The sequence below is a fragment of the Dipodomys ordii genome, unplaced genomic scaffold (genome assembly GCF_000151885.1).
Source record: "Dipodomys ordii isolate 6190 unplaced genomic scaffold, Dord_2.0 Scaffold13, whole genome shotgun sequence".
Taxonomy (NCBI): domain Eukaryota; kingdom Metazoa; phylum Chordata; class Mammalia; order Rodentia; family Heteromyidae; genus Dipodomys; species Dipodomys ordii.
The window spans coordinates 3337827-3360794 of NW_012267229.1; the positions used below are offsets into that span (position 1 = coordinate 3337827).

At 39.6% G+C, this 22968-nt stretch overlaps 1 protein-coding gene across 1 annotated transcript in view; it reads right to left on the minus strand.

Annotated features, from left to right (window-relative positions):
• Sptlc3 (serine palmitoyltransferase, long chain base subunit 3) overlaps positions 1-22968 on the minus strand; it is a 108146-nt gene that overhangs the window by 4575 nt on the left and 80603 nt on the right. Inside the window, exon 10 of the mRNA XM_013010632.1 lies at positions 3102-3237. Within this exon, the coding sequence (XP_012866086.1) occupies positions 3102-3237 (136 nt within the window). The remainder of the gene's footprint in view (positions 1-3101; positions 3238-22968) is intronic.

Sequence of the window (22968 nt, forward strand, 5' to 3'; positions counted from 1 at the left end):
ATACTAACTCTAATATATTTTTGTTATGGTTGATAGCAGATTATACTGAACTCCACAGACAGTTCTAGTTCTTAGTGCTTTAACAGGACTTTGTTCAAAGGGATAATTGGCAGGACACTATCTTTGTTTTTGCATAGGTAAAAATACGGAGAAATTACAATTTTTAATTGCATCAAAAAATTTTTTGTGCCAGTACTGGGGCTTGAATTTAAGGCCTAGGCACTGTCTCTTAGCTTTTTTATTCAAGGCTAGAATACTATCACTTGAGTCACAGCTTCACTTACAACTTTTTGATGTTTTATTGAAGATAAGAGTCTCACAGATTTTTTTGCAGGAGCTAGCTTTGGACCATGATCCTCAGATCTCAGCCTCCCCAGTAGTTAGGACTACAGGTGTGAACCACCAGCAACTTAGGGAGAAACCACAATTTAAGCATAGGAATAATCAATGTTAGCTTCACCTAACAATCTTAAGTTGGAAGGATGATTATCATACACATCATCAGTGCCTAATGCAGTCCTCTTGGCACAGTGTATGACAAGATCCTTTACTCCTACTTTTCTGGGAGTTCTGTTTTGTTTTTTTTTTAAATTAATGTTCCCAACAATTGCAATAATTGACTTTGGAGAATCATGCAACTATTGACTACAACCTTGTACTCAGTTGTAAGTAATAACAATGACAGTGGCGGATAATTCATAGTACTAATAATGATCTGAACTTAGTTAAGTGCTTCATATACATTATTAGTACTAATAATAAGACCACTAATACTGAGTAGCTTTCATATAAAGCAATATGCCGGAGGCTGTAGAGACTTTATTCTGTTTGATCTCCTTGATGATTTTAGGAAGTTGGCATTATTATTTTCCTTTTTATACATGAGAACATGAGAGTTGTGGAAGATTGAACTACTTGTTCAAGTTTTCCTAGATAGCGACAGGCTAATTCAAAATTTTTTTTTTGATACTCAACCTCTCAATGAACTGTAGAGCACAGCTTTTCCATGAAATATATTGTATTAGTGAATTCTTGTATTGAAAGAAATTTGAAATTCTAGTCTATTACTGCAGAGTAAGGAGACTATAGGAGAAAGTTATGTAATGGGTATCTAGAAAAGATAGAAGAGCTGGATGTGGTAGCTCATGACTATAATCATAGCTAGTTGGGAGGTAAAGATTGGGTAGGATTGGAGTTTGGGGCTAGTCTGGGTACAAAAAAATTAACTAAATAAAAAGAAATCTAGAAGAAAGAATTCTTTCATCACAAAGAAAGAATAAATATTTGAGAAGATGGGTATCTTTAACTTTATTTCAACAGTATATACATATTAAGTATAGTAACATATATTAATAGGTATATATTATATGATGTATAGTTTTATATTTTATATATCAGTTAAAATAAATAGATTTGTTCATTATTCAACCTGTAAAAAAAATTCTGATTCTGGGGCTGGAGGCTTAAGTGGTAGAGCACCAGCCTAACATGTAGGAGGGCCATGGATTCAAACTCCAGTACTGTCCCTCTGCCCCTCCCCCCAGTTTCAGTTTCTATCATCAAAATGTAGCCCACTTTTTCTTACTACCACGCCATTCCTGAACAAGTTTATTTTTAGTGTCTTCTTTTGGGCTAATGATAAAACATGAAGTAGACAAGAGCTAAGTTTGGAATATTCCTTCCAAACATAGCATTTTCCAAGCCTCTTGGAATAAATAGGTGTGTATGTTTTGGTGCCTTCCAAATTCAGATGATAATGGGTCTTAGATTAGCTGCTACTTGGAACCAGCACTGTCATCCCTGCCTCCCCCTCCCCTCTCTCCCACTCCCTCCTTCCATTACCATAGAAAGGTTAAGCATGTGATGTTTCTTGGTTGTTCAGGGAATTGTCTTCAAGACCAGACCATGAACAAAGGGCCAGTAGGTAGTAATAATGTGGCATGTGAAGCAGCTCATGTGAATGCTTTAATTGCTTGTTATTTTGCATGCTTTGAAGAATCAGTCTTTGGGGAATTTATAGCTCAGTCCAATTCTTGATGAATTCTCAACCTTTGGGGTCCAGTCTTCTACCAGTACTTTTCAACACAGCCAATCTGCTCAGGTGGTCAGAGGGTCAAACAGAAAGTTTCAGCAATGGGGTTTTGTTGGAAAGAAGTTACGATCTCTAGGATCAGAGAAATGTTAGGTTAACTATGACTTCCCACCGCTGTTTTACTCAAACATACACATACCAAGATGCATTTTATATTTAGAATGATTTTCTTTAATTTCTTTCTTAAAACAGAAGGAATCGGTCTTTTACAGGCTCAAGAATGATTCCTATAGGAAATTGTATATTCTGTACCAAGAAAAAGTTATTTTTTTCCCTTCCTCATAAAGTTTCCAGTGATCAATTTCAGTTTCCATCAGTGGAAAACAACCCAACAGGCTTACAGCAGAGGCATTAAAATTTGATGCTCAGAGAATGAACTTTGGAGTGTACTGAGCTTCGGGCTTTTGACTCTAGCTTTACTATTTGATTTCCATGACTATAGGCAAATTGATTAAGTGCTTTCAGCATCAGCTTCTCTGCCCTTAAAATGAGGATTCTTTCTTCTGAGGTTGGCCCTGACAGTTCAATGAGAGGAATGATAGAATCTGGTTGTCCTGTTGGCAATGTCAGGAGAGATGGACTTCAGAAGGTTTTGCTGAGAAAGAACGTGGCTCAGAAGGAGACTTAGGGTCCTCCTTGCTTCACAATTGAGTGATTTTTTTCTAAATTTCCAGAGTGTGACAATGGTGGCAGAGAGAGAAGAAGACCTACATTGTTTTTTATAAAACGCGTACATATATAAATACACACATATGCACACATACACACGCACACACACACACACACACACACACACACACACACACACACACATATGTATATTTGAAACCCAATGGATGGTTGGCAGCTGAGTTCTGAGAAGCTATACAAATGAACTCTGAACTTGAATTCCCTCTTTCAAGTGCAGAATCCAATACCTGTAGAGCATAGTGTCAAAAGCATCATCTGCATAGCAGGTTGCCCTGGGGTTTGGGTTTAAGCATAAATCGGAGAAACATTGTATACTTACGCTATTTTACTAGGCATGTAAAGGAGCACAGGAATGACAGGGGAGTGATCGTTGCCATAGGTAATGAATCCCATTTCCTTCAGTTTACCTCTGAAGTATTTTATATTTCTGTGAAGATTCCGTAATCTCTGCAATCCTGAAAGGAGATTAAATGAAACCTGTCAATTCCCACTGGGAAATTAAAAACAATAACAATAAAGGTTAGGCCAATTTGGCAAGTCTTTCTGTCGGCTTGCATGTTACTGGGAAGGTATGGTGGTAGTTAAAAAATCTCCCCAGTGCAGGCATTGTCCCTAAAACACAGAATGTACTAGGTGTCATAGACAACTAAAGTCAGGCTTGGCTGCAGGGCCAGTGGGAAAGAAAGAGGTAGCTGTTCTGTTTGGATACTGTGCTAGGTGCTTTAAACACCTAGGGAGAAGCCGGGCACCAGTGGCTCATCTCTGTAATCCTAGAACTCAGGAGGCTGAGATCTGAGGAGCACAGTTCAAAGCCAGCCCAAGCAGGAAAATCTGTAAGGCTCTAACTCCAATAAACCACCAAAAAAAAAATGGAAGTGGCACTGTGGCTCAAGTGGTAGAACACTTGCCTTGAGCTGAAAAGCTCAGAGACAATGCAGTGCTCAAACCCAGAGTTCAAGGCCCCATGACGGACCAAAAATAAAACAAAAAAACCCTCAACAACAACAACAAAAACAACAACTAGGGAGAGAAAAGTCTCCTCTCTCTCTCTCTCTCTTTCTTTCTGCCTCTCTCTTTCTCTCCCTCCCTCCCTCTCTCTCTCTCTCTCTCTCTCTCTCTCTCTCTCTCCCTCCCTCCCTCTCTCTCTCTCTCTCTCTCTCTCTCTCTCTCTCTCACACACACACACACACACACACACACGTCCATTAAATTTCTCCTTATGTAAGTCTCTAATCAAAGGACAATTCATCCCATCTGAATTCAAAGAAATAACATATCCCCAGAAAGATGGGTCTGGCTGACACCAGGGCTGTTTTGTGAAGCATTTGGTGGTGGTTGAGAGGGATCTCTGATTTCCTTAGCCAGAAAAAAGGACAATATTGGCTCAAAATAAAAGGGAAAGCAAGAATGGATGTTCATGTCAAGGTTATTGGTGCTTCAGATCAAAAGCTTCTCCTCTGTTCCCAAATGAGTGTCCTGGTGCCAGGGTCACACACATGAGATGATAAGAGGAAAGAAGAGAGAGAACTCCGAAGACACTGTTTACTCCAGTTCTGCCTCTAAGTGAGTAAGGAAAGTTATGAGTCCATTCTCAAATGAGAATGAGTGGGATTGAGCATTTTGGTCCTTTTGCATTTGGTGTACTGCTATTGATCAGCACAGTCATGTAGTTTCTTGAAGCTGAACTTCATTCTGATTGGTTAGACATTCATTCAAACTGGACAGAGGTGCTGCTGTAGAAGTTATTCAGTATTTTGAACACCACCACCATGGATGTTTATATTTCTCCAAATACAAAAAGGGTAAAATTTCTTGTAAACATGTTAATTGTGTTACCTAGTTCTCAAAAATTGGCTCCAGACTGTGTCTTGACAAAGGATTGAGTTATGACTGTCTTCTACAGTGGACCATGACATTTTAGTAAAGTTGATCTCAACTTTCTTCTTTACTACAATAAAAGCATGTGGCTTCTGTTTCAAAGATGGAATGTAACCTGGAACTATTAGACTTTCAGATCCAACCATGGAAAAAACAGAAGACAATTGAATCCTCAAGCTAGATCTTATGTCACTGTGTGGTGGGAACTTGCTTGAGAATGGGGTCAACTAAGATATAAACTAAGGCCCAAGCTATTGAGGGTCTAGGCAGGCATAAATTAGACCATCATTTGGACTTCCCTATTGTGTGAACCAATAAGCTTTCTCTTCGGTCACCTACAAGCAAATGTTTCCCAAGTATTTACAGTGGACAATGGCTTGTTCAGCGGGCCTAAAGGACAGCAATAATAAATGATTATAGTCCATATATATGTAATGTTATAAGTAGTGCTATAAGTACTTGATATTTTGTATTCACAACTACCATCCTATGTCAGCTGTGAGGGAAATCCAGGTAAATTAATTTCATGAAGTTTCTAGGTAACCAAGTTAGAATTCAGTCAAACAAATGAATACCATAGTGCTGTATCCTGGTAATGGATGTGATCATCTTATCTCAAATTTAATAAAACTCTCATCTCTGCCAGCTTTTCATATCATAATTATGCCATTGTTCTCTAGTAGACAGAGTTGAGAGGTTAAAGGCTGAGAAAGCCTTCACCAGTCTGATGTTATATGAGTTGAATAAGATATCAATGATTAAAATCTAAGGCCTGCTAAAGAAAGAACCTGGCAAACCCTGTCCACTGTAGATATCTGTAATGAAGGAGTAAGGGTGATCAAGTAAACTAAGTCAGTCTCTGACATGTTGAGGGATGGGCTCAGTCACTCTGCAAATACTTCAGATTTTCCTTTCAGAGCTTTACTTTGATCATTAGGCCCCAGTGGATTTGACCTCTACATCATAATTGTACTAACAATATATGTAGAGGAATGGAAAGATAACTGAGTGGAATATCAAGCAAACAGTGCAATACTGAGTACTCCAATTGTCCATATTGGTTTGCGGTTACAACTCCAGTTCTCAAGGAAGGTCTTGCCCCAACTCTGCCAGGTTACAGCAAACAGATCGTTATGGCAACTGTATCTGGTTTATTGTACTTTCTCAGGAAAAGTAGCATCCCGATCCCACCATCCTGGCCAAAGAAATGGATGGAGGATGCCCCTGACCTAAGAGAAATCCATCTTCACAAGAGAACTATGAAGTATTCTGTTACATGAGCCTCAACAAAGACAAAATAAATGCAAGTTGAATCAACCAGATCCTCTTGCTAACAGAGTGTGGACATGAAAACTAACATTTGATAGCAATGGCTGAAATTGGGTGACACACAGAGAAAAGTTTATCAGCAGAATCTAGGAGAAAGAGTGAGCCCTGGGCTGGTAGAAGCTATGGTAACTTTTGAAAAAGAGAGGCTAGTAGTGTGGAAACTAGTTGGTAACAATGGGAAGAGAAGATACAGAAACAAAAAAAGGCTGGTAGTCTAGTAGACAGGTCTATATTGATCAAATAATTAATATAAGACAACAACTCTGATGAGCACTAAAAGGAAAGGCTATGTGGTATTGTAAAAATTCACATTAGTTATTGATTAGAAAAGCGCCAGAAAAAACTATGTTACATAATGGAGATATTGTGATAGTGCTATTTATTCAGAGAAATGAATGAGAGCTAGGCAAGATGTGGTTCAGTATGAAAAAAAGATAAGATCAGATAAAGAAGAGATGTAAGTCTACAGAGCCTACAGGGACTGAAGAATTCAGCAGTAATGATTGGGCTGAAGAAGGTGAATTTAAAGGGGAAACAAAACAGAGTAATATGAGAGAGAGAGAGAGAGAGAGAAAAAGAGAGAGAGAGAGAGAAAGAGAGGGGGGAGTTTAATGTGTATGTCCTTTTTCTTTTCCCACCTACCCCCTTCAGAAAATAATACATTCTAGATTTGCAGTAAAAATATAAGGGATCTGAAGAGGCAGGGAACCATTCATATACATTCTGTTGTATGAGCAGCCTTCTTTTAAAATTATCTTCAAAGTAGTTGCACAAAGGAGTTGCCACTTAACAAAGCAGTTTATGAATATAACACATCTTGATCAATGTCACCCTTTTCAACATTCTCACTCTTCCCTACCAACCTACCCCCTCCCTTACTCTTCTTAATTTTGTAGCCTATACATTGGATTCTTGACTATATTCTCCCCTTCTTCTTGTCTTATAAAAAATCAACTCTTTTGTAACATGCCAAAATATCCCTTGGAAATGTATCGATGTATCAAGAACCAGGCTATCTGATATATACAACTAGAAATTAGGAAAGAAAATATGTGCTTTAACTTAAAAAATATTTGTTCATACATTGAAATTTGGTGCTTATTAACATAAGAAGATAAAAAGAGGAGAGAAAAAAGAGATAAGACCTGTGCTAAAATATGTTATGAAGGTGACTGAAAAGAAGGCAGAGATATACATCCTAGCTACCAAAATATATTCCATATGGCCTGTACCCCATGTGCTTGGCTCTTTATGTTGATCATTAGCTGCACAATGAACATATGACTTCATCAGACTGGGCCTGTTGATTTCTAAATGTTCTCCCTTAAAGACTAGAAGGATTTCCTGGCCTGGAAGTGCACAATTGATTTAAATTGCTTTTCCCAATGGCATTATCTTTGCACTTGCAAACACAATGACTCATCTATCATTGGACGTCCCAGCTACTTAATTGGCTCCGTCTGTCCCTCTGCCTTGATTAACCCAGGTAACTGGGTCATCAGCAATTGTCATCACTTTCCCACTTCTAGATCCTTTGGTGACTTGGCCAAACAGATGGTCATATCAGTTGCAGGATTATCTGACTTGTCAGGATGGAATGGTTTATCCTTGCCCTGTCGTTCCTATCTTTGAAGCAGTTCTTAGCTCAGCACGGTGAGCAAGCCATTATGACACACTTTGTGGTCGCCATGTTTTCTCATATAGGTCTCCATAAGTGGTTGGCCAAGATACAGTTCCTTTCAATTACTCTATTGCTCCTTCTCTAAAATTGGAAACATTTGTATTCTCACAGAGGGCCTGGGGGCAGAGGGGGAATTTGTACATATAAAACACTACTCATCTAGACAGGATGTGGGTGATTTTATTAATTACATTGTGCATTGAGATTATTGCCGGAAGTCTGTTTTGTAAAAGCAAGCAAGAATGCTTGTGTTTTTGTTGTGAAGGTTTTGCAGAGGCATGGCCACAGTAGGTCTGGAACCTGGGTACTATGGATATTGGGCATGATAGAGAAATACCCTATGAAATGCTAAAAGGGCCCCATTCAAGCACTTTCTGATTTTTCTTCCACAAGGCAACTCCCTACTCACAGAATTAAGTGAATGCCATAGTTTCTTATGTAAGCTTCTGGAAAGTTTGCAAGGTGCTTCTTTGCCAAATTCTGGGTTGAGTGTTGAGTTGGGGGGGGTAGACTTGAGGACGGGGGTGATGGCTAAAAGGATAGAGTACTTGCTTAGTGTGGGGTTCTCAGTTCAAAACAAATCATGCACAGAGAGGGAGACAGACAGACAGACAGACAGAGACAGAGAGAGAGAGACAGAGAGATAGAGACAGAGACAGAGAGAGGAATTTGCAGCTAAATGGGTTAGCATCAAAAGAATCATATTGTACTTGAATAACTGAAAGCCTTAAATCTTTCCATTGTTATCTGAAAAAGAAAAGATGAGCTTAACTTGTATGACCATTGGGAGAAATAAAGGAGTTAATGTAGGGAAAGTACTCAGAGTTGTTGCTGGCATCTCAGAAAGACTTGAAAAGTTTTTCCATCCTTTTTTCAGTAGGGTTATAGTTTTCAGAACTTTTCAAATGTTGTCTTGGAGTCAAATAGAGAGGCTGGCAGAATCCCATGTACAGGGTATACTCCAGACCAATTGAATAACGGTCTCTGGGGATGGGACTGGGCATGAACTTCTGTTTTCATGAAATGTAACTTAGCATACTGGGGTATATCAGAAACTGCCATCATTTTCAGTCCATCCCTAAGGCTACTACACAGCCTCTTAGGTGATGCCTGACCCTATTCTGGCTGAGCCACAGGCCTTAGTTGGATATGGAAAAATAAAAACTGGACAGCGGTGACTCTTGTTTGGCATGATTCCCTCTCAGCAGTTCCTGAGTGTTTCAGTTCTTTGAGAATATATTTTTATAGGGGTGATTTGCCCCCAAACTCCATAAGACCTACTTGCTCCAAAGAGCTCATTCAACTGGAGATCAACACCATGATCTCTCCCTCATCCCATTCATGAGGGTGTATAGAAAGGGAGATGAACCCACCATGCCTGCACCGGACCTGCTTGTCACCTGCTGTTCCTCTCTGTTCAGATTTCTAGCCTGCCAGGATTGAGAGATGGGCTAGGTTAACAGAGGCCATGGACACTTTAACCTTCCCTCCAATGCTGTTAAAACAAAAACAGCTGGGGCAGAGGAAGGAAAACAAATAAAACACAAAGCATCTTACTACAAAGCTTTGCAGTCCCCTAATAAAAACAATGGTCTGTGGCGTTTCCAAAAATATGTTTGGGACAACTCAGTCTCCCAGAGGGGCCAGAAGAAATTATGGACAGTGGAAAGTACCAGAATGATCTGCCTTAAAGAAAGAACATTAGTTCCCCATGGAACCATTGGTATGCAAAAAAGAAGAAAAAAGGGAAAAGAAAGGCATTTCCCTCTGTAAGATTGAAGGGAAGAAAGAGAATTTGATAGGTTTTGGGGCCAATACAGTGCCACTCTCACTTTCTAATGGAAGAAGCATGTGTATGCCCAGATGCCAATGGGTAACTTACTTTATCATTTCCTGATCTTAAAACTGGACATAGTAAAATATATATTGATTATTCCCTCCTTAAAGTATTTACCACACTGGCCACTGTCAGAATAAAGTCTGGACAATCTGAAACACATTCCCAGGAAATACTACATTAACAAAAAAATGAAGTCTTTATCACTAAAGATGGAAAATAGCTTTCCATAAAACATTTCTCACCATTTAAAAAAGCTGATGTTTCTGAAACACATTAACCCAGGGAAAATAAATGAACATTCAAGAATGCCTGCAGGGTTATAAGAATGCTTCTTCCTCCCTTCTCTTTTCTCTCCTGTTCCCCTGGCTGCTCACCCACTGCCCTGGGTGGGAGATGATTGGGAAAAACCTGGCAGTACAGTTTTGATGTGACAGCAGGAACCCAGCGTCTGTTATGTTAAGTACTGGACACCAGACAAGACATTTTTGTTTCCAACACACTCACAGGCAGAGAGATCTCAGTGAAGATCAAGAGGCTGCAGAGTGGTGAGGATCTCAAGAATCACATTAGCAGTGACGAGCTTCCCAGTGGGGTGGAGACAACAGTGTTTGGAGTGGTTGGCTGAGAGCTGTACACATTTTTATCAGGCACCCAGGCTCTTCCTTTTGATGTTGAGATTCCAAGGTTACGGCATGTTTTATAGCCAAATACACATGTGCCAAAGGGCTATCTGGGCTGCTGTGGAATGTACCCGGGAGCAAGCAGGTTTGGACATCAGGGTGGGCAGCTGCCTGTATGGCCGGATTTCAAGGGCTCTGAAGACATCCCTGCCTTTATGTCCCAGCTGCTAAAATACACCCACGAGGGATTTAACCCATATGGAGTGGTGAGATTGGCCATCTTCTTCACTTACTATGAGCCAGAAAGTGGTATTCTGGACCCCTTATGGGTTGAGGAAACAGGCTTGGAACCAGGAAGGTGTCATCTAGATGATTTGAAGTCATTCATTGAAGTGCATAGATTCCATGATTCGTGGATATCTATATCTCTCTATTATTCATAAAATACTCTCATTACATATGGGAAGCCTGGCCAATTACTAAGGTGGGAGTAAAAGATGAAAAAAATTCTGAGTGAAAATAAATGGTCTAGTGGAAGACAGAGTAGATTTTGAATAATATACAATAGGAAGTAAGTGCCACAAGACAGGTGTAGACATACCCATTGCATGGTTTCACAAATACCTATGGAATGGATGATACCATTTAATGCTCATTGCCTTTAAGTGGAAGGGTCTTAGTAAGTCATTATTTATGACACTTTAAACAATAAAGCAGGTAATGAGCCTTCTGGGAATCCTTGTAATCAATGTTTTTTTTTTTTTTTTTTTTGGTACTGGGATTTGAAAACCCAGGGCCTTCCAGGTGCTTTACCAGTTGAGCCATGCTCTTCAGCCTAATTTACTTTAGGTTATTTTTTTCAGATAGGGTCTTTTGCATTTTTCCAGGGGCTCATGCTCTGTTCCTCTTACCTACCTATATGTCATGTGTAGCTGAGATGGCAGATGCACACTACCACATCCAAGTTGTTGGTTGAAATGGGATTTCATTAGCTTGTTTCTCAGGCTGGACTTGAGCTACAATACTATTGTCTCCTGAGTAGCTGGAATTACAAACCACCACTAGGCCAGTCCCTAAATCAGTGATTCTTATGCAGATGGGCATAAATTTAGTTTTTGAAGTGTTTTGAAATTTAAAATTTTTACTTTGCTGAGATTCTGTTCTAGAAAGTTTGGGATTGGCTCTGTGTGTGTGTGTATGCTGGTCTTGGGGCTTGAACTCAGGACTGTCTCTACTGTCTCTGAGCTATTTTGCTCAAGGCTACTTCTCTACAACTTGAGTTACAGTTCTACTTCTGGCTTTTGGTGGGATATTGGAGAAAAGAGTCTCATGGACTTTCCTGGGCTGGCTTTGAACCATGATCCTAAGATCTCAGCCTCCTGAGGTCAAAGTCCTGAATTATACTGAGGGCATCGATTCACTAAAAATATAATTAATTGTAACAGAAGCAATAGAGAACAATTTAGTCTCAAATACTTTTTTTTGGCCCGTCTCTTAGTGAAGTCCATCTATACCTTTTTCTTATGAAGATAAAAAACTTTCTGTCTTCAAACTTCATTTACTAATCTAGTAAGTAGAAGTGACAGTAATAATGGCCCTACATATTCCCCAGGACTTTGGGGGAAGGATGAGTAATTCAACATCTGGTTAGTTAGGGCCTGTTGCAAGCAAGTAACTGCTCTGTTCACTAGAGGACTAAAGGATGAGGATATCTACTATTTTCAAGAGGCTTATACATTAGAAAACTTGATGCAACCCTAACAGAAGTTTGAAAGTCAAATGTCCCATGAAATAAGTGCTCTGGGAATTTGGAGCAAAGTTTATCTCTTTGGATGCAAGTTCAGAAGACATTCCAGGAGGGATGAGTGATCACTTGCCTAGAATGTTTGGACTATAGCCTTGGAAAGGATGAGTAGAGTAAGACCAATGGGATCCATAAGTGCCAGGCTGGCAGTCAGACTTTCAGATGGGTAATGGAGAGCCATGGTGGCACCAGCAGCAGAAAGTGGTACTTACTGAGGGAGTGTAGAAAGATGAAAGCTTATAACGTGTAATGTGTGGATTAGGATAAGAGAAAGCTGGAGGTAGAAATACAAACTAGACAGCCAGAGGGGTGGCAATGTTCTAGGTAGCCAAGGAGATATAAATTATTGTCTGAAGTAAAGGACAGGTCTGGGATTAAGTAATCAAGTTAATGGTGTTCCCTTAAAGGATACTAAGGAGCCATGCAAATGAAGGTGGTCACCAGGAAGCTCTATTGGGGGTAGCTACCTACATAATTAAAATCTTTGGTTTCCAAAGTGCTTGCTGGGGGTTGGGGATCATACTGAAGAGGCTCCCCCAACCACATTCGCATACACAACAACAGTATCATGGCCAAGAGTTAGGAGATTGTAAACCCTATTTCTTGGTTCAAAACCAACTGTACCATAATTCATCTTTCTGGAACCTGGACTATTCACTGGTAGAATGGTAATAATGATAATAATAATAATAATACCCATTTTATCCTATTATGGGAATTAAAGATTATATATCTAATACATTTTCAAAATATGTGTTTAATACAATGGACTTCCATTCCCATTTCAATTGAAAAGGTTCTGTGGCTCGCAAATATTAAAAAAACAGTCATCTGGCCTCAGCTCTGATGACTTGATTTGGATTTGCTGTCTAAGGCTGACCAGTGCCACTAAAGCCTATCCAGCTATCCCTGTGACCTTCTAGGTCTTTTGTAGTGACATGTCCCAAATATATTCCCATTTTCTAGAAGTGAGTGTTCATCAGAATAACTTTCATCTTCAATGCTCAAGCTGATGCGGATGATCACAGGGCATTCTAACCACGTGAACTCCTCCTATTTTACAAAATGCTAAAAACTCTGGAGACATTTATCAGTTGTTATGCTTAATCCAGTAAGCTCTTAGAGGGGACTGGGCTCTGCTCCAAGAAAGAGATTCAAGGAGGGACAGAGGGCTTTGATGTGAGGAAGATTCTCCATGCCTGGCTTTAAGAAGTCAAATGTGTAGGAAGCAGGTGACCAGCAGCTGAGAGCAGCTTTGCCTGACAGCAAGCGAAGGGCACCTCAGTCCTACAACCCCAAAGCATTGAATTCTGTCGCAATCATGTGAGCCTGAAGCCCTCCACTGCACCCCAGGAAGATGCCTCTGTGAACACCTTAAATTGGGCCTTACACAGCATAAGCAGCGAATAGACTGAGCCCAGACAGACTCTTGACACAAGGAAACTCATAATACATGGTCATTGTTTTAAGCCTTGGTTTGTGGCAATTAGTTATGCAGAAATAGAAAGCTAATACTTGCCCTCTAATGCAAACACACACGCTGGGCTTCTAAGGCATAAATCCACCTGCTTAATCCTCCCCAGCTGTTTTTTCAACAAAAATCTCCAAGCCAGAGTTGGGACTTGGTGGTTTTTTTTCCTGCTTAGTTGAAAAGGAGTCCATGATGGATAAACACAAAGACTGATGTGCAATACCAACTTCTCTGCTTGCTGGAAGAGAAGTCTTTAGTCGTACTGAACTGGTGTGGAACCACTTCCCCAGCTCAGAGTTGAGCCTACAGAGGAAACTGATCAAGAAGTAGAACTCATGGTGTAAAAGGATATCTTGTTTGTAGGATGGCTGGAAGAGTTCCTCCATGCCATCTTTAAAAACAAACAAACAAACAAAACATTCTCCTCACACTCTTGCAAAGGACATTAGGAAAAAAGACTCCTTTTTAAGAAAGTGTAGAATTTACTGGGCTGCCCTAAAATTCTACTGCTGGTTCACTCAAGATGAAGTAAATGCAGGGACAGAAATTTCTGAAAGGGTTTGCTAGCCATTTTAGTACAATCAGGTCAATGGTCCCTCCTAAGCCAGAGCATTTGGTTTACAGGGCTAACTTGGCATTTATTGGACAAATCCATGTTGACCTAAGCAGCCATAGGACGGAGAGGCAGTGTCTGTCACCTTGATTGCTAACCCTGACCTTAGGTCTGCACACACAAAAGACCAGGTAGAACTTTCTTACCCCCCAGCACAGGTGATTAATCATGGACGAAGGCAGGCCCTCAGTTGAAAGCCAGTGGAGCGTAGCACCTTACATCTGTTCTGTATTAGCTATTGCTGAAATGCCAGTGGCCTGAAACCATTTAGAAAACGCAGCTCTCCATGCCCTTGGTCTCTTTCTGAGTCTCCAGCTGGTAACCAAGTGGCAAGTATATTTAGGAAGCACCAGCTAGTTCCTGCCTCAACAAAGGCCCTCAATGCCAGCACACTCAGATAGTGTATGTGGGGTGAATTTCTCTGTCAATGCCTCTTGTATTTATCAAGGGACCCCCCCCCAGAGGACAAAACAAACATATGATTACTGAGTTTGTTAAGGAGAAAAAAATTGGTAAGAAGACAGTTTTGTATTCACTGAACTCTCCTCTTTGACAGACAGGGAGAAACGTGAGAGGACCTTTAAAAAATGTGTGTTAAATTCTTGTAGATTTAGGTCTATAGTCAGAAGCACCTTTACCTTTCATCATCTCTTCTACCGAGGCGGAGCAGCGTATCTAGAGAAGACTCACTCTCTGTAATCATACCAATAATACATGCACACAAGGTAAGTGTGACCAGGCCGTGTGATAAGTATAACTCATAATAGTCTCTCAGCAACTTTCACAAAAAAAGCAACTTCTGGGATGAAAGAAGTTTGTGACTGTATCTCATTTCAAACATAAAACGAAAGACAGTAGGAAAGTAAGAAAAATCCTTTCTTGAGGGCTACTTGCTGTCAAGCAATGCAGTCTTTTCTTTCTCCTGCTCAGAGCCCTAAATCTTCCCACTTACACACTTCTGTTTTTTTCAAACCTATCAAACTCAAGTGTAAAAATATGTGTGCCCTGTTCCAAGGACCAGATCAAAGGTTAAAGGTCACAGCTGGAAGGGGCTAGTTGCCACTTTCTCCAAGTCCTCTTCGGGTTAAGAACAGGGTCAGTACCTCATCTGACAATTCCATGATGAACTTTCAAAAATGTCCAGGATAAGTAAAATGATCCATACAAAAATGATTTCAGAATGAGGAGTGATTGTAATTTTAGAGGAAATATTTTCAGAGCAGAGTGGGACTTTTTACCCCCTTGTCCTTTCTTTGTAGCAAGGATGTAAAAATGAGTTAAAAAACTGAATGAAGTTACTTGAACTACCTTAGCATGCTGTTCAGCTCTTTCTCTTAATAACTGAATAGAATCCAAAAATTGAAGATTTGGAAAATCTAGATATGGTTCAGAATGAACAAGTTATTTGGATATCACAGTAGAAACAAACAGCTTTCAGTGCTTCTCAAAGAAAATGCAATGCTTAAATTGCTGTCCATCAGGCGCTTAGATTCATATAGACTAAATCTTGATATGGAGTCTCCAGTTTCCTTTCTCTCTCTGGGCTCAGAATTTTGTCTCTTCTTGTGACTGGTCAGCTCAGTTAATCAGGGGCTGGGACATTGAAGGCTGATCCCTCTTCAAGAGTATTAGCTTCCTCTTCCTCTTCAGTAGAGCTGAGTGAGTAAGTACCAACTCAAAGTAAGTCCCTCTAATTCAGATGACTAAGTATCCATTTTAAAATTGCAATTTACATTTTATCTCCTTTCCAAGAAAGTCCTAGTGTTTGTATGCTATTATTTCCCAAACCTACATTCTCCTTTTTTCTGCTTTGAATTCCGGAGCTTTCCCAATTTTATATCATTTAAATTTCCTCTGGGGAAGCATTATCCTCAGGCTCATTTTTCTGCCTCCACACAGTATAATATTGAAGAATTTAGTAACGTAATGATGATACCGAAAGGTATCACAAGATGGGACTGAATTCTGTGAAAAAGAAACCAGAAGTGGTTGTCGTATAAACCAGACTTAATATCGTTGAGAGTTCTAAATAAATAAAGAGATCCAACTTCTGTCCTTTTAGTTTCTTTTTTTAAAAAAAAAATTCTTAACTTCTTTTATCCTACCCCAGGTCCAGTGTTTGTTACCATGAAGAAAAAGATGGAGAAACTGTCTAACATATACAATATATTCTTATACATCCATCAGAGGGTCTGAGTGAAAAAGCAAGTCACCTATTTATCAAACGAATTTCCTTCTAGGTAGATGGTCAACTTTAATGCTCAGTCTCTTTTGAGTTTAGACAAAGGCAATATGAATATGGCAATAGAATTTCAACAGAAATGCAACGCACATCTCCAAACATATAAAATACTGTGGCCATTCTCTTGCAGCAACTTTTGAAAGCTGTATGTGAAGCTAGAAGAACCACAAATGCAAGGAGGCTAATTTCCTGGCAGAGAGCAATTTGGCCCAGCAAGTATACCTGTTTGTGGCTGTATATGAGGAAAAAGTACATTTCTTCCATCTTAAGCCAGGGATATGTTAGGACTTATGTGTTTCAGCAAATACTGTACTTTAACTGATTCCAACTCTCCACAAAAGGATATTATGAAAAGCTATCAGGACTTCAAATTCCATTAACCTTTTTTTTTCTGTACCAGCTTTAGTTTCTAAGCCTCTCATTATAGTCATCAAATAATACCATGAAAACATGGACTTTCTGGATTGAAAAACATCCCATGTACAAATAGTCATTAAGTTTTGGGAGAAGAAGGGAGGAAAAGGAAAGGGAAATGGCATGTTGGATGCTTAAAGATCAACCTACTGTCTTCTATTTCAGAAATAACGTAGTTGCTTTGACAGAGAGAATTAGCTGGTGCTCAGTGCTTGCTGATTACTGTGTGTAAAAATGTCAAATGCACTTTTGTGTTTTAAATGGTGTCTTCATAAGAAACCTTAAGTGAGGGATTCAGCTAACTGCCCAGATAATTAAAGGAAAAAGCCCAGTTTTGCTTCCGCCATTTGAGCAGCATTGGCTTGAATTATCCTGATTACTCACATTGTTTCTATGTTTGACAGTGTCTAGAAAAATCCTTAGATAGTTCCATGTAAAAGCATTCATGTATCAGAAGAATAGAAAATGGAATATAGGTTTGGGCCCACACATGTGCCTACCTATAAAGTAATTATAAGGCCATCATCTGAATTAAAATAATTCTACCGGCAACCTTGAAAGAAATCTTGTTATAAATGTTTTTAAATGGTGTTTTGATTACAAGCCTGTCTAGGAAGTTTGCAAAGTCCCATTTATATCAGATGATTAAGGCACAAATAAATAAGTAATCACATAGTGTCTAGTGAGTATCACTGCTGAAATACTTCACCCTTTGTCACTATGTTAAAAATGAACTATATAACTTGGGGAAGTAGGAGATTTGGGAGAGAAAAAAATTGGGAGAAAATGAGGGAAGAGGTAACACTTCAAAAAGAAATGTACTAAATACCTGGCCTATATATCGGTAACTCCTCTGTACATCACCTTTACAATAAGAATAAATTTTAAAAAGGAAATAAGCACTACCTTCTGTGTGATTGTCATAAGAGTAAAACCTCTGATGGAGATTGGAGGAGAGAGTTATTTTCTGACTATGACCATCAAGATAGGATTAGAAAGATAAACAGGGCTCAGGAGGTTAAAAGCATGGCTGTGTCAAAGGAGGGGGTAACAATGCTCGATAGGAAATGGACTCATTGCCTAACTCATGTAACCCCTCTGCACAGTACTTTTACAATAAAAAATGTATTGAAAAAATCATGGCTGTGTTGGGTTTGGGTATGAGGGGGATAGTAGGGATAAAAGCCTTCCAGATAGAGGAAGATCATAAGCAGGCCTACGAAAGTATAAATTCCCAGAGAGAAGCAGCCAAAGCTTACACCGAATAGGGTCATTCACTTGACCAAGGCATGATTGTGAGCAAAGACAGGAGACTTTGGCTTGTCCTAACTTTATCACGCATGCATTTGATCTGAATACCGATGATGCAAGTATAGTCTACATAATAAGATATTGTATCTTAGGCATTTGAGTGTTGTATTTATTTTCTTAATAAAATAAATTTGAACTGCTCTTTTCCTTCCCACCATCGTTCTGGACACTGGATTACTTTTCTAAAAAAAATCAAATGTTTTCATCACATGATAGTGAACAATAATTTTGTGATTCATAAGTTTGGTAGTTATTCCACTAGCTGAACATAGCTGGGAGAACACCAATTAAATCATAGGTAAAGTTTTCTTATAGTCATTTTCAGGAAATGATGAATGAATGAATGAATGAATAAATGAACTAGCAAGTCAATGGACTAATCCAAATTTAAAGAGAGGCCTTTTAATTATAGATCAAATCATGGCAATTATTCCTGTCTATGGCTAATAAGACTAATATTACACAAAAATACTAAACTATCCAAAGGCTTAGATCTTTAGGTAAATGTATCTGTAGATCTAAAATCTGTAAAAGAAGCAAGAGGACTAGCTAAGTAGTTGAGAAAGCTATATAGTTACCATTTCATGCTAATGGAAAAGTAGAAGTATAACCATGTATCAGATAGCAAGCATCAGACATTCAGTAGGTGAACTTGGTTGAGCAGATGATTTTCTGATGGAATAATATTCATATCACTTCAACACCACAATGTCAAAATTATAACGGCAAGAACAGGAAGATGAGTAGCTGAAAGCACGGTGATAATTATAGTGCAAAGCCGAACAGATCCCACATAATTGGAGGAAAAGACATTCTATCTAAGTCATGGATATGCAATAGTTGTCCACAAGTCATTCCCATACTATGTCATCCCTTAGCCTATCAGGAACCTCTTTTTCTTTTCTTCTTCTTGTTCTTCTTCCTTCCTTCCTTCCTTTTTCTTTTTCTCTTTCTCTTTCTTTTCTCCCCCTCCTACCACTCCTTCCCCTTCCCCTCCCCCTCCCCCTCCCCTCCTCCTCCTCCTCCTCCACTTCTTCCTCCTCCTCCCCCCCCTCCTCCTCCCCCTCCTCCTTCCCCTCCTCCTCCTCCTCCTCCTCTTCCTCCTTCTTCTTCATTTTGGCAGTACTGGGGTTTGAACTCAGGGTATTGTGCTCCTTAGATAGGTGTGCTACCACTTGAGTCACACCTCTAGTCTTTTATTTGTGGATTATTTTTTGATAGGCTCTGGCTTAGGAAAGTCTGGATTAAGGTCATTCTATTTTGGTGTTTGGCTGTAGCTAGGATGGCAGTTGTGTACCACTGCACCCAACTTTTTATATTGAAATGGGATCTTGTGGACATTTTGTTTTGGCTAGGGTTGGCCTGGAACCATACTCCTGCCAATCTCTGCCTTCTGCACAGCTGCAATGATGTGTACTCACTGTGATACCATGCTATCAGTTCATATGGGAGCCTTACAGACTTTTCCCTGGGTTGGTTTCCAATGTCAGTCATCCTGATTTCTCCCTCCTGAGTAGCTGAAATTATAGGCATGAGCCACTGATGCCTGGTCCAGAGATTTCCTTTTTTAACCAAAATGATTTTATCTATTGAAGATGCACTTAGGTGATAATAAAAATGGATAATTATGATTAAGTCCCACAAAACATAAGTTAATAGATGCCTGGTAGATGCCTATGACCAAACTGAATAATGTGATCAATGTTTCAACTCTGAATGCTCATCATATTATCAGCTGCAAAGAATGGTAGGAAAACATAGGCATAAGGGCAGATCTGTTGTGAGCAGCTTGCACTCACTTGAGCAGCAGAAAGCTCTTTGCTCTTCTACATAACAAAATAGTTGACAGGTAAAGGGAAGGACAGGTATGGTTTTGTAAGCCACCAAGTGACTGTGTTCAGATTTTGAGGTAAATAGGGGTTTAAGGAAGTACACCAGAAAATATTATGTTGACTCTTCTGTTCTGCCTCATTTTTTACTAAATCTCAGACTTCCGTCTGTATTTGCCAAAATTCTATTGTCCCTTCTCTTTGTTTCCCTCTCCACATATAAAGGCATAGTTTTGTATAAAGGAATGTTTTACCAACTTGAGCCTGCGTGTTATAATCCCCTGGAGGAATGCTTACACAGCTTGCTCACCCCACTCCTAGAGCTTCTGACCACAAATACCTTTCACACTTCTCCTAGCCTTAGGGGATGCTGGGGAAGATGAGGCCTTAGTCCAGGGACCACTCTTTCAGAACCACTGCAGCACCAGGACTTGGCCATGCCCTTTGACATATCATGCTCTCTCATCTTTAGAAAGCAAGAAGTGATGAGTGGAAATGTGTTCCTACACTGATGGTATTAGATCCGCCTATTAGTGCAAAACTAGACATGGACAGGGGCAAGAATTACAAGGATAAGGATGACCTTGATGAGCGTCAGTGTGAAGTCAGAAATTCTGCTCAAGTCTTCTGATGACAAGGTCCCAAATAGATATTTTATCAGCTCTTACATATGACTTAATAAGGACTTAACACACTTTATTTTGATTTAACTTGAATATAGACACTGGTGGTCTATCACATGTCAAGCACAATAATAAGGGCCAATGATAGGCACAGGGTGCTTTGTAGCTATAAAAAAAATCTTTAATCCTTTAGTTTCTGATGGGAAGGGTCTGATGCAGAAATCTTAGACTGGAGGCTGAAGCTCTTTTACCTACTCCCTTAAGTGATTTTGATGCAAAGCTATATTTGCATATAAAGAAAAGAAAATAGGGGAGGACATTTGAAAAGGCTGTGGAAAGACAGACAGAAAAAGGCCCTGCAGAAGGGGTGAGAGACAAAGGGACAGAAGGAAGGAGAGAGGGAGGCAGAAAAAGAGGGAAGGAGGAGAGAGAAATCAGAGAAATCCCAGAAGTCCTCAACTAAGTGAAGACTGATTTGAAAGAAGGGTTGGGGTTGGGAGGGATGGGAGAGAATGGTGAAAGAGGCAACATTGATTAGGATTCATTGTATTCCTATGTTATTTCATTGAATGACATTAATTAGGATTCATTGTATTCCTATATTATTTTGTTGAATGGCAACTCATTCGTACAACTTTATGAAAGAAATAAAAAAATAAATAAAAGAGATAGTGTTCCAGATAGGTGATGCAGTTGGGTAGGAGAGGGAACTGGTGAATGGGTAAGAGGAACAAACATAGAGTGGAGACAGAGGACACACAGGCAGGTCAGTTCAGTCTTCTAAGGTTTATCTTGCTAGATGGGAGGAGGCAGTGACTGAAGGGGAAGAAGGAAAAAGGGGGGGTTTTCAAGAAGAGGGAAACAGAAGTTTGTGGCAGAGGAAAGGGCTAGTGTTTTTAGAAAGAAGGAATCAAGCACAGAGATGTAAAATGGGGACCAGAGTTGTTTATTTGCTGAGATAAGAGAGGAAAAGAGAATTCTTTTTTTAAATAAATATTTGTTAAGAACAATGCTTGCTATCTGGCACAGTATTGGGTCTATGAAAGGCAGACAAAGAGCTTCTTTTCTTGGAGTTTGCATGCTACTCAGAGAGAACAGGGGGAGAGAATGAATGTATAAATCTTCAATGCTCATCACTTTATAAAAATGAAAGCCAAGTGAGGAAAATGAAAGGGATGAGGAGATTGCTGTTTAGGTCAGGGGAGCTCCTCAGAAAGCGGATTTGGAGCTGATGTGAGACTCTGCAAGATCCTGGTCAGAAGAGCACTTGTAGGGGCAGATTAGCAAGTATAAAGGCCTTTCTGCTGGAGGCTATCAGTAGCCTGAGCTAGAGAATGAATCTAGGAAAGTACTGAAGGGAAAATCCTGAGATACTCAAAGACCACGGTGTGGGCCTTATACCCAGTACAATGGGGGAACTGATGGGAAGTTCCAAGTAGTTAGATTTTTATTTTCTTTAAAAACAATACTGTATGTTTTCTCTCATTTAGCTATCATAAAAACAGTTGATCAGTGATTACACGAGGCTAAGAAGGACAGGAAGAAAGGGGAGAGGAGAAGTTGGATAAAAGTGCTCTATAGAACAAACTAGGTGGGGACTAGAATACTAGAGCTTGAATTTAGGGCTTCAGCCCTGTCCCTGAACTTTTCTGCTTAAAGTTATTCCTTTACTACTTGAGTCATAACTCCATTTGTGGCTATTTTGGTAGTTAATTAGAGGTGACAGCTTCATGGACTTTCTTGCCCAAGTGGCTTTGAACCATGATCCTCAAATTTTAGCCTCCTGAGTAGCTGGGATTCTAGGCAAGAACCACTGGAGCCTGCCTCTGTTATATATTTTATGAGTAGCTAGAATAGAGGAGCTCTAAGGCTGTAAACTCAAACTCTTGGTAAATAGCTGGATATGTAATTATTCTGAATTGATCATTATATATTTTAGATATGTACATACATCCCATAAATTAGTTCAATTGTAATGTGTTAATCCAAATTTTAATAAAGTTTAAGATGGCAATAGTAACTATCTTAATTTGATTATGACACACTGGATATATGTAGCAAGTCAGCATAGTGTACTCCACTAATTTGTATGAATAAAATAAATAATAAAGGCAGATGATTTTGGCTTCTGGGTGGAGAACAAACCATAAAAGGGTGAGTACAGATGTGACGAGAATATTTAGGAAGGTGACCAGGTGAGAAGTAATGTGGGGAGTGTGAAGGTATGGGAAATGGTCAGATTCTGGAAATAACATTAAAGGAAGTTCTGTGCGGGATTAGCTTGTAGAGTGGGTATCATATTGGAGAGAAAAAGAGAATTTCAAGATGGACAAAGGCAATTGGAAAGTCTGAAGAAGGAAGGGAAGAAAGTAGAAAACAATGGCACTTTTCCAAAGTGTTTACTGTGTATCAAGCATCATGCTGTCTTCCCTATCTAGATCACATCATTTAATCCTCCAGAACTTCCTTTCTTCCTACCCTCCCTCCCTCCCTCCTTCCCTCCCTCCCTCCCCCTCCCTCCCTCTCTCCCT